We start from the raw sequence: 13,477 nt of genomic DNA, 5'->3' as shown, positions 1-13,477 counted from the left end.
AGTATATAATACACAGACTGCATCACTAGTCATGTGACACTGATTGCTCATTACCTGAAGTAGAAATTCTATTGCATGGAAGAGTAAGTTGCATATTACTTTGACTAAAGATGTGCCAGGACTGGGAAGCACTCAGGGCAATGATATGAAATAAAATTTTCTGGATTGGGAGTGGACAAACTACAAACAGTAACAACACCGATATACAATCTTTAACCATGTTCCATCTTTTCACCTTCTTGACTGCGTGACTCCAGTGTATTCTCTCTCTGGAGTGTGTAACAGTACTTAGCTTCTTTCCCATTTACTGACTTTGAGACACTCTTTTAGAGAGTGACACAGCTTCCCTGTTCAACCTCTCTTTCTAGTTAACCTCTTCATTATTGGTCCTTCTCTACCAATCCTCACAAGAACTAAGGAAAAGCATTTTATGAACATCTGTATAAGAAAGAAATATATGGGGATTATCTGCGTATTGTTGGCAAGAAAAAGAAAGCAAATAGGATGATGTTTTTAAAAGAGGGGAAGAGGATAAGGAAGAAATGGACAATGTGATGGGAGTGACAGTAGGGTATTAAAAACACTCTGAGTGTTCTTGGAGAAATGGAAAGTTTAATAAAATTAAGAAGAGATCATGAATGTGAAAAAAATTTAAAGCACACCTCAGGGGACTAAAATTCTGGGAAAGATTTTGTTGCCATAAAAGTATAATCAAGTTTTTAATTACTGGATGTTGGAAATTCTGCGATTAATATTAATCAAGTCAAAGTTTAGAAAGCAAACTAAATGTCTGAGTTACTGTAAAATAATTATTCATGTTAAGAAAGGTGGCAGACAAGTATTAGAAAACTAGAGAAAATTGTTGTTGGTGAACACTGATAATAAAACATAGATGAAAACTGTATGGTTTAGAATAAATGCAAAGATGAAAGACATAAATGATTAAATGATTATTTAATCAATAATATCATTCCTTTTATTTGCTCATTTATTCTTTTATTGGTCATGTGGAACTAGATCCTATCCTGGCAAGCAATTGTGATAAGCAGGAATCAGGTCTGAATCATATTGGTCCATTACAGACAGGCAAAACACAATTTAGAAGGTTTAAAGGAAAGAAGGAATGGTACTCATCTTAACTTGTTGGACGCTTAGTTCAATTAAGTTCAAAAGGTAAGTTGGACATGTTCTTCAGAACAGCAAACAGAAATAAAATGGTAGCATTAAAAACAGTGACAGAATTTAAAAAAAATTGGACCAATATATGGTATTATTATTTATAGTGGAAGAAAGAAAAAGCAAGTATGTTGTTAGTTAAATAGGTTCTGTAGGTTATCCAGAATGCAGTGTTATGGATAGACAAGGTTAGTCAAACAATCCTTATCTGCTGACAAAATCTGTATTTGTCAGTAATGGTGGCTATATTAGTAATTATGTCACTCCTGCTAACTGCACTGTTTTCCTGTTTATCTATGAAATATTACTTCAGAATTACTGAAGTTGGGCAAAGGTGTTAGCAATGTTGGATGTCTTCCAACTGCTATATGAGTTCCTAGCTTGTATTTCCACAACTTTATTTATTTATTTTTTTTCCTTACGGTCTCTGCTGATGTTACAACACCCATTGCCTTCCCTTCTGGGGGGCACTTTGTACGTTGCTCTGCATTTAACACCTTCTGACTCAATGAGACTTTTTGCATGCAGACAAACACACAGACATTCAGACAAGCTCCTTTTGGAAAAAGAAAATATTAGATTTGTAAACTTTCTCCCACACTGACTACCTTTGGGAAGGCTGACACATTTATGATACTTTCAGTGCCGGAGAGGAGACTTCTGCGAAAAAAGCTTAAGATTTGACTGTAGTGATGCATCAAAATAATAAAGATAAAACTAACCTCTTTTTGTGAGTTTTGCATAACATTCATTACAGACTTTGGCTGGGCGATCCTTAAGATAGCTGAGAGGGCATTTGTTCCTTGAGCAGTTTCGGCACACAATCTGCAAGACATAAAAAGACCAAAACCAGATTAGAAACATCAAGTCCATTACACAAGTTTTATTTACACGGGTGTACAAAAAATATTCAGCAAATAAAAATATGTGACTCATCTAGCTTGCTTATATAAGCTTGTAATGGTGTTGAATTTGTTTCCTATAAATCTGTTGCTCCTTGGACATTTGCATGCATTTGTCCTATATATTCCTAAATCCGATAGATATTTTGGCTACAACCACTTTATCTAGTAGAGAGTGACATTTGTCCATTACCCATACAGCAAATTAATTCTTTCTTAACATTGTTCTGAATGTTTCACCATCCTGGCATATTTTGATTCACATTACTCTATAACTTATTCTTCCATGCAAAGGAATTTCTACTTTAGGCAATGAACAATCAGATCTTTCCTGTCAGTGTCACATGACTAGTGATGCAGTCCATGTATTATATCATTTTATGAACCTTTTCACTCTTATCCATACCAGCATTACTGCAACAACATTAAACAATGTCTCATTAGGGCCATGAATCTCAGGACTGCAATGTTTCCTTCACTCCTTTCCTACTACAATTGTTTTATTAAGGCATTCCACCATTTCCTTTTTTATGTACAGTTTTGTACTTTCTTGCACTACTGAGGAGTCACAACAGATGACAGCCCTAAAGCCATTTTTTACAGGTGTAAAGAAAGCCCTGACTACCACTTATACAGACTCCCTAGGTTTTTGTATAACTTGAGCATTGTATGGTACTTATTTGCACTATATTTTAGCCAATAAAGCCCCTTTGATTATCTTTCATATTTATATAAGCACCCTCTTTTGGGTTATAGAAGTCCTTGGTGTTTGTTTACACTATCTATTATCACAGACATTTTTGCCTTCAGTGAATAACCTAATTATTTATTTAATTATTTATTTACACAATTAATTAATTAAATTGTACTTGTAATTGTTGACTGAGGTAGGGCAATGATGCATGTGGACCTTTTTCAGACTCAGCCCAGGAACACAGTCTGGATAACTGATTTGTTTAGTCACATTAAACAGTAGGCAAATGTAAGTTCAGGGGATCAAAATTTGGAGTACATGGAGCAGCTTGTTAATAGGTCATAGCCTTCAATCTCTAAACTAACTGCCTTTTCACCATATTAAACATTACTGAAGGTATAGAACAGCATTAGGTCCAAAAAAACTTATATTTGTGTCACACCACTGTGTGATTGTTTTTCTTCTGCAGACTGTGAGTTATTTATGATAAATGAATCTCATAGGTTTCAAGATGATTTTTTTTCAGAACTATTACAAGCCAAGGCTGATCAATAGAATTGTTAACAGCTCCTACAGGTGTGTGTGTATCAGTAAAACAGACAGCACAAAAAGTTGCAAAATAAAAAAAAATGTTTTTAGGGTACTATATTGCAACGGACAAGACACTGTTGACAAAATAAAGCACAAAACATAGTTCCCCCAACTAAAATACAAAGCATGCGGTTCTAATGCTTGCTAGAAGGTACACTGGTAAAACAAGGAGCCATTAGAAAAGAAAGCTAATAAAAGACTCTGCAATTAACAGCATTGTAATATGGGGAAAACACAGAGCAAAGGATCAGCATGGTACACCTGGTCATGCCTTAGGTGTTGATCAGGCTAAGGGCTGGGGTCAGAAACACAAGAGAGAAATGTAAAAAATCGTTCCACTGCTTGTAGAAGGTAAGAAGAGAACAGCTACAAGGAACTCACCTTTGCTTTTTCTTCATCACTGGATACACTGAAAGTAAAAAATGCATACCAAAAATTCTTAAAGAGTTGATTTTACCTACATGCACTTCCATGCATGCATTTCCAAATATAATGGTAGTAACTCACTGCATCACCATCTAAAACTAAGGTAAAGGAAAAATAAGGTAGCCTTTTCACAGATTTAGACCATTTTATTTTCACACTATATCACAGATTAAAGTCATACTATTATCACATTATAGCATTCTGTTGCATTATGACCACTAAAGATATTTTTATAAATTATTCTTCTATGCTGTATAAGGTTTGCTAACATTCTAATACCAGTTTTCTACAATTTTTAATTTCAAAAAGAGTTTAAGACAGTAAAATAAGGCATATCAAATAAATTTAGCTCTACAAATGAGTAGCACTGAGAAACACCAAATATGCATTAAAGTGATGTGCCATTGTGATCGCATTAGGTTAACACCTATTGCTTTCTGTTTAGAAAGAAAAAATCCAATATGTGCTTCAAACATATTGTTTCACTTTATTTTCTTCATCCATTTATTGGAGCAGACCTACAGCCCTGTCACAGAAGTTCAGAACCCTCTAAGGAAATACAGGTTAACTACAATGGTGGACTGCATTTAATAGGACATATGTCATTAAATAAAAAAGCACTAATAAAGCAGATCCAAATAAATTAGCCCTTGATGGAAGGTAACTGGAATAACTGAAACATCTCAGCAAAATATAATAAAATCTTCTTTAATACAGAAAGGTGAGCACTTTCGCAATGACAACCATTTCTTCATCAGACATTTCTTCTAAATACTGACCACACATAAATACAGTTTAAAATTCAAATCAGCCAATCCTACTGATGTGCCAATTAATTATCTTAAATTACATATAACAACAGAAGTGTATCTTTAAAGCAACAATATACCAATGCAGCTTTGTATGCAATGATCTAAGTTGTTGTTGTTCTTCTTCTTTTGGCTTTTCCCGGTTAGGGGTCACCATATTGGAACTCCAGTCCGCTAATGATTGGCAGTGGATTTTTATGGTGCCATGGTGCCAGCTCGATGCCCAACCTTTAACAAAGGCACACCCATTCACGCATGTCTTTTCAACGCCACTCGACCGCGGGGAGGACATGCAGACTTCACACAGAAGGCACTCCAGCTGAGAATTGAATGGGAGAACCTCTTGCTGTGAGGCGACAATACTACTGCTGCACCACTGTGGCTTAAAATAATCTAAGTAGTACAACTAAATAAAACTATTGTGTATGGGGCCATTTTAATTTCTGGATTTAAGGGCTGGCTTCAAGGGGGCACTGTCATTTACACCTAGTCCCCTATGTGCACCCAGTCTCAAAATCCATTTCACTTCAATATTTTCTGTTAAATTTACAACATCTCCCATTCTAATGCTTGTATTCTGCACCTGTAGAACTTGGAACAAAAAATATGTTCTTCACAAATGGCCAATGTATGTTTGGCTAAAGCACTATAGTCCTGCCCTTTCCTTGTGCAGTATACATGGTCCCTAATTCTTTCCCTAAGGTGGCGGTCTAAATGATAGTGTCCCCTTGAAGCCAGCCCTTAAATCCAGAAAATTAAAATAGCCCCATACACAATAGTTTTATTTAGTTGTACTACTTAGATTATAGTATACAAAGCTGCATTGGTATATTGTTGCGTTAAGGATACACTTCTGTTGTTATATGTAATTTAAGATCATTAATTGGCACATCAGTAGGATTGGTTGGCTTGAATTTTAAACTGTGTATTTATCTGTGGTCAGTATTTACAAGAAATGTCTGATGAAGCAAAGGTTGTCATTGCAAAAGCTCTCACCTTTGTGCATTAAAGATTTTATTCTATTTTGCTGAGTTGTTTCAGTTATTCCAGTTACCTTCCATCAAGGGCAAATTTATTTGGACCTGCTTTATTTTTATCTTGGGGCTGCTTGGGTTGTGTTTGGTTCCATAAAAACACTAATATCAATAAAAAATAATTGAATCACAACCCACTGAACACAACTAAAACCATCAAATAATCTACAATCCCAAGTCCCCACCTCAAATTACCCTGACGTTCCCAATTTATATAGCCCCCCCACAACCCAGTCATACTAAACTACATAGCCCTCCCAAAACCCTGATTCTAACATTAAGACTCCCCTTCTGCTGCTAAACCTAAGCTGTCTAATCACTCTCTAACCCTAAGTCTTGTCATCTTGCTCCCTAACCCTAATACTCCTTTATCCCTAAACCTAAATCCTAAACCTAAATCCCCCTCTTAATCCCTCATCGAAACCATAAACCCACAGTTAACAGTGCAAGTGATTGACAAACACACATTCACTTATGCTAACTGCTAATAAGCACACCTTGCTGAGCACCAAACAAAGCAGCATTTGAACCAAAAGTAATTCAACAAAATGCTGCAAAACCTACCTTTGATGTAAACCAAACAAAATGAACCATTTAATACTGTGGGATGCCTGCAAGGAATGCACCTATGATATTTTTTCACAGAACATTACATGTGCAATAATATAGAAGTGCATTTAAATAAAACCATCTAGAAGCAGACACCTACCTACTTTCATCTCATTTATATGTCAACAGGCTTCTTATAGAAGACATACAGTTGGTAAGACACTCAATATCTTCTCCCATAAAGACGTGGACTCATTGCAGTTTCATAGGTTTTATAGGAGGTTACTAGGCTAACAACCTAAGAGCTTTTACACGCCTAGCCAATATAATCTGATTTTACTCAATATATGGTTCCTTGTGGCAAAAAGGATGTCATGGATTTGTGTCTATGCCTTGAGTATCTCACAGATTGCACCTGTCCATAAGGGGTATAGACACTACCTAAGGTGCAGATTTCTGATACCCTATCCAGTGATCCAAATTTCTGCCTTTTGGATGCCCCCCAATATCTGGTTTGTCTGAAAGGTTACTGAAGTGATAAAGTCAGGATAATACAATGTTCTTTGACCTGTTTTCAGCCCATATACTATAGTCTAGAAGGAATCCTGAAGACAGACTAACTTTGTGAAATAATAAATAGTACATTTGTGTCTAACCAGAAAGATGGGAGGTTCTGAGATCTTACCCAAAAATAACTGCAGAACAGAACATATGGGAGTGTTTTTTGTGTTTTTTTTTTATTTTCACTTATTTTTATTTCAAGCAGTTTTGCTCAGTTCACTTTGGTGAATATTAGAGTAGGTGCCATTTATTCATATTATATATATATATATATATGTATCTACACACACACACACACACACACACACACACACACACACACACACACACACACACACACACACACACACACACACACACACACAAAACCCTTTTTTCAGCAATCTAAAAAAAAAAAACTACTCTCTTGATCTTCTTCACTAAAACTAGTTTCCACCATTGAATATGACCAGGTTTCCAACATCAAGCCATTTGGTGTAACTACTGATAATAATCTCAAGTTTGATATTCATATAAGTAATGTTATAAAGAAAACTCACCAACAGCTCAGAGCTCTTGTATAGAACCAAGCTATCTCTCACTGGCCTTGGTTGTAAATCTGCTTCACATGGTTATCTCCTACCAATATTCCTACATGCTGCTACTATCCTCCCTAACTTCCAAAGCCCCAGAGGAAAAACTTGAACAATCCTACAATAATATTACCAAATTCTCTACTAATTTGCCTAACAGATCCTACAACTTTCTTGCATTCTCAAAAATAAATTTAATGAATTCCCAAAATTCCCAAATTATCTTGAATTCCTTCTCCTAAAAACTGCTCATTCCATACCTTACCACCTAGATGAGTACCCTTCCATGAATACCTTCATGCAGTGGTATACCTCAGCAGATCTCTCTACTCTAAATATACATTTCTGGCTCAACAATATAAATCCCAGAACCAGTCAGGGGATGATCTTTACTCAAATTATATTTCCGAGATATGGTACACCATAAGGAAACAGACAAAAAATTAGCTTTAAAAGAAACCTCCATGCTTATCTCCTAAATGCTAGATCATGTCAATGCGCAACCCCATCTGGCTATCCTATTTACACTTTCTACTTACATATGTTACATAATGTTATTCAGTACTTTCCCCCAATGTTATCCAGTTTGATTTTTGCCCACCAAGGGGTGGGATTCGCATAATGGTTAAGGTGTTTACCTCACAGACACAAAGTACAGGGTTTGATTCTCACCTTTGAAGGAAATTGGCTAGACTTAAAATGGCCCACAAGCGCAGCTAGTCTAGTACTTATCTATGAACCAATGATGGTAAGGTTAATTTTACCATATCCAGTGAACAAGACTTTGAAATAATACAGAAATCCCATACTGACATCTGTAGGTGGGGAGTAGAACATAACATTCATTTTAATATAGATAAATGTATATTCATGCTTTTCAGCAAACCATCAATAATGATATCAATTTGATTGGATCAAACAGCTGATGAGACTAAGACACAATGTAGAGATTTATGGATCACATTAACAGATCCATTTTTCTTTTCTTTTCTTTTCATCTGGACATAATAATCAATAAAGCTATGAAACAAGTGATCTTGCTGTTAAAAAATAATTCTACAAGAGACATGGGGTTTATGACTAGTCTATTTAAAACTTACATACGCATAACTTTGGAATATAATAATTCATTTTGCATTAAAACTAAAGGACACTGTACATGGCTGGAGTCAGTTCAGCAAAAATGTATAAAAAAATCACACTTGTGGGGAATATGAAATATATGGAAAGGTGTGAAAAATTTAATCTTTTTTCCATACAATACAGGTAGTTTTAAGGTATGCTAATGTTGGCATATAGAGCAGTGCTCAACTGATCCCTCAGGTATTCTTAAATATGGATTTATTCAATTTATCTAAGACACACAGACACAGCAATTAGGACTTCAGCGTAAACTGGTTTAGGACAGAAACAAGAAAGAATTTTGTCTCACAGTGCATTCTCTAAACTGGAACAAATTACACTTAACAGAACAAGTCACCAACATTATATATGTATAGAAAAAATTAGATGCTGGGTAAACTCAAATATCTATAACCACGCATTTCTGGAGTCAGTGGCCTTAGACAGCTTTCAGGCCTGAATAGTGAGTTATATTTATGAGACTTATGAAACATACATTCCTTTCTCCTTCTTAATATCACTTGTGACTAGTCTTCTCTAATTACATCTTCCCCTGTTATAACTTTCACGCTAATTTCCTATAAAAATGCCTCCCTCCACCCTATTTGCTTTCCTAAAGACAAAGCACTTCTACTTTGCAACGTACATCATTGCTACTACTTTGGAACCATCAAATGAAGGTGCAAGTACAAATATGACAAATCCGCGGTGGTGCAGCAGTAGCGTTGTTGCCTCACAGCAAGAGGTTCTCCCGTTCGCTTCACGGCTGGAGTGCGGGGAGTGCCTTCTGTGTGGAGTCTGCATGTCCTCCCCTCAGTTGGGTGGGCATTCGTAAGACATGCGTAAATGGGTGTGCCTTTGTTGAAGGTTGAACGTCGAGCTGGCACCTCAGCGTTCGTGAAAATCTACTACCAATCATTAGCAGACCGGAGTTCTGCTGTGGCGACCCCTAAATGGGAAAAGCCGAAAGACAAACAACAACAAGTACAAATATGACTCAGTCATAGTCCATGTGGGAGTAAAAGATGTAGCTCCCTAGACTATCATGGAGCTCTCGGAATATGTGTCCTAGGGTGGTATGAGCCTAGCACTGAGCAGCATTTTACCTTCTCCGAGGATGATGCCACAATACGAACAAAAGATGACTGACTTTAATAACTGGCTTAGTTTCTGGTGTCATTCTAAGGGGGGGCACAATATTTGTTGGCATGGAAGGAGATGGTCAACAGACTATGCTGCTTTGCCAGGGATGGTCTGCACCTCTCCTCTCTAGGTTTTCGAATATTAGCTAAAACATTATCCTCCCACAAAGTGCCTTTTTTTAGGAAATGCCAAGCTGAAAGTTCTTCCAACATACCAAATCAAAACCAAGAAATCTAAAGGTGTTACTGCTCAGTGCTAGGAGTCTAAACAAAAATCTCCACTCCCTGCAAGCTCTGTTTATCTTAGAGAATACTGATGTCTGTGCTGTCACTGAGACAATGGTTTAAAGCCGCAGAGAACACACCGACAGTGCAAGGTTATAACGTCTTCCACACATTTAGACCAACTCCTACACTGACAGGGACTTAAGGTTGAGGTGTCTCAATTTACATCAAAAATAAATATACCTCAAGGCCTGTCAAACAGGACAATGCACTTGAGCTTCCCCATGTTCAAATCACCATAGGCAAAATCCAATACCACTTCCTTGCAAGCTATAGGTCCACTTCTATGACCCAGGAAACCCATACCATGTATTTAAACTTATTAGAAACACTCACCATCCAACCCAATACCATATTCATGGGTGACTTTAATTACCACACTATTAACTGGGAATCATACATGACACCAAATGTACACGTTCAGAAATTCATGGATTTTGTAAACACAAACTCCCTGGACTAGATTGTCAATATGCCAGCAAGGGGTGCAACCATACTGGATCTGGTCCTCACTAATACGGGAGAGTGCTGCACACCCCCTAGAATAATGTCTTCTCTGACATTAGATGAAAAAATGCTCTCCTTTGAAGTAAAAAATAAAACCTGGAACCCCAGCTAACCCTGGAATATTCAGGAACTACTCTAAGGCTAACTTCCTACTATTAAGTGATAACCTGGCAAAATTTCAAGCCCCCATAAATACTGAGAACATTCTGCCTATGCAGAACTGTCCACAAAAACTGTGTACAAGTATGTTAATAGCTGCATAGAGGCAGCTGTACCCACCAGGAAGAAGTACGGAACCAACTTAAAAAACACGCCACCCTGGTGGAATCACAATAGGCTGTATAACAGAAGGAAGAAAATCATGGCAACAATTAGGAGGTGCAGCACCCAGCAGCATAAAAGCACTGTTATCAAACTAAAAAAAAAAACAAATAAAGTCTACCAAAGCCAAATTTGAAGTAAGTTTGGCCTCCCAGGTCAAGAACAACTACAAGGCATTCTTTATCTATATTCACACCCTCAAAGGCAATACACAATTGTATGTAAGTGGAGCCACCTATACTAAGCCAGAATATATAGAAAACCTACTGGTTGACAAATTCAGCTCCTACTTCACCCATCTCTCCCTATCAACCTTCCGTCAGGAAATACCATCAAATATAACTCTCCCTACTATCACTAGGAAACAGATCCTTAATGCTCTCTGTAAGGCAAAGAACACTGCATCAGTGGGTCCAGACAGTATCTCAGGATGTCTTCTAAATACCAAGAAACATAATCTAGCAGGTTATTTTCAATTGCTATTTAACTGTAGCCTCCAAAAAGGTTTTGTAGCTCATGAATGGAGAGCAGAGGCAGTCATCCCTCTGCACAAATGTGGGCCATCTACAGACAGTGGAAACTACAGACTCATATGTCTCACTAGTCTTGTATGCAAAGCCATGGAAATAATTATCATGGAAATAATCAATAATGACATAGGAAACATTCAGACACTGGACCCAACCCAATCTGGTTTCATCAAGGGCAGGTCATGCCTACTCAACCTGGTGGATGTCTTTGAGAAGGTCACCAAAGCAATGGATGAGTGCAAAATGATTCATACTGCCTACCTTGACCGGGCCAAGGCATTTGACACAATTCCCCACTCAGGCATTGTTGACAAACTTAAGAGCTTAAGTACAAACCCCTGTGTAACCTGGTGGATAGCCAGCTGGCTTACAGACAGGACCCGGAAAGTTAGAACTGGGGAGTCCACCTTTACAAAGAGGCCAGTCACAAGTGGAGTCCCTCAGAGATCACTCTTGGGACTGCTCTTTTTCAGAATTTACTTTTCTAAAGTCAAGGCCAATGTCAATGGCTTCTGGTTGACTAAATTTGCAGATGTTTGCAAATTAGGAGCTGTCATTGAATCGCCCACTGACACAAATGTTCTCCAGAAATGGCTGACACAGACAAACAACTGGTGCCAGAGCCATGGACTTAAACTAAATGCCAAGAAATGCGTAAATATTATTCTTCAGGAGGTCATCCACCCCTGGTAACTATGACATTGACAACATGCCCCTATGAGTTGACCCAATAGTCAGGGACTTGGGGACACACACAGATAGTAATCTAGTCTGACCATCATGTGTTTGCATTAATGAGGAAATCATTCTATCCTGTGCAACTTATAAACAAAGTTATGGTATCTAGGTCAAAGGAAGTCATTGTTCCACTGTATACGGCATTCATCAGCCCTGTCATTGACTACAATGTTTGCTTTGGTATGTACCTAACCAGGCATATCCCACAACTGGAACATCCATAGAGGTTTCTCACTAAAAGAATACAGGGAGTAAGTAACATGTTCTCTGCAGACCACCTCAAGGTCCTAGCCCTGTATTCTGTCTCCTACAAGCTGTTGAGGGGGGAGATCACTGTAATGGACCTCCTACATATTCTCAAAATAAACAGCAGCAGAATTACCCATTCTAAATACTTAAGCCTTGCCTGTGATATATATATATATATAAAACCTGTTGGAGAGACAGGTATGTATCCCACAGACTACCCCCTCTCTGGAACAGGATCCCCACCCATGTGAAGCAGAATTCCTCCCAAGCCCAGTTCAAGTATATCTTGGACAATTGGATGGGGAACAGGAAACTCATCCCTGGCTTGGCACCTATGTCTCTAGTGGACACAGGTAGCCTGTTAATGGTTCATCTCCCAGGCCACTGCTTGTAAATCTTCCACCTCCCAAGACCCTGCTTACACTTATCAAGGGTACCAGAACTGGTCGGAGATTTGGGATGCATGGCTAAGCTTAAAAAGGCCCTTGTGGTTGTTAGCCTAATAAACACCTATAAACTTATGGACCTATGATGTTTACTAATTGATTTGTAATGTAATTTTACCTCATTGTAAAATGTGTTTATTATGTATGATGTTTTTGTATGTATTCTGTATGTCACTATGTTATATTGTACCTGGCTCATCTTTTGTCTAATTATAATGCTAGCTCAACTATAAACCAAATGTCAGCTATGCTATACTGTATAAATAGTTTTCATCTATTTGTTGTGGAACTTTTCTCCCCTGGTCTGCCACTGAGAAGGGTTTCTTGCATTGCCCATTCAAATAATCCCAGTAAACAAATGCAAGCAATCAATCAATCAATCAATCAATCAATCAATCAATCAATCTGAATATTCTTAGCACACTATCTCTGCTCCTTATGGTGGAGGTGGTGGGTTGGTATTAAGAAATTAAAATTTCAGAGATGGCATTCATCAGGTTTTTGACCCTTAGGGTCTTTGTAACTGCTGTTTAAATCTACTGACAGCCTTGCCTCCGGCTGGTAGCTGTGATGATCAGGGATACTCTAGAAGGACTGGACTGAATATGGCATGTAATAATGTCTGTGATCAAAGGTCATTTTACACTAAGGACATAAAGGTAAGTAAGATTCCTATAAAGTAAATAAAAAAGGAGAAAGAAAGGAAGGAAGAAAGAAAGAAAGAAAGAACTAGAAATGGTGAAGCACCTTGTCAATGGAAAGGTCACCTACTAATCCCAGAAGCTAACTTTATGTTCAGGAGCACATGAAACAATTACCACTA

General features: G+C 37.6%; 1 protein-coding gene across 2 annotated transcripts in view; it reads right to left on the bottom strand.

The window, feature by feature from the left end:
* FGD5 (FYVE, RhoGEF and PH domain containing 5) overlaps positions 1 to 13,477 on the bottom strand; it is a 1,722,626-nt gene that overhangs the window by 101,685 nt on the left and 1,607,464 nt on the right. For both annotated transcript variants that reach the window (XM_044078612.1, XM_044078611.1), the window contains one exon: positions 1,899 to 2,001. In XM_044078612.1, the coding sequence (XP_043934547.1) occupies positions 1,899 to 2,001 (103 nt within the window). The remainder of the gene's footprint in view (positions 1 to 1,898; positions 2,002 to 13,477) is intronic.

Source organism: Protopterus annectens, chromosome 7.part1 (assembly GCF_019279795.1).
Source record: "Protopterus annectens isolate FY-2018-M chromosome 7.part1, PAN1.0, whole genome shotgun sequence".
Taxonomy (NCBI): Eukaryota; Metazoa; Chordata; order Ceratodontiformes; family Protopteridae; genus Protopterus; species Protopterus annectens.
The sequence above is the reverse complement of the archived record's forward strand: the minus strand, read 5'-3'. Positions and strand labels throughout refer to the sequence as shown.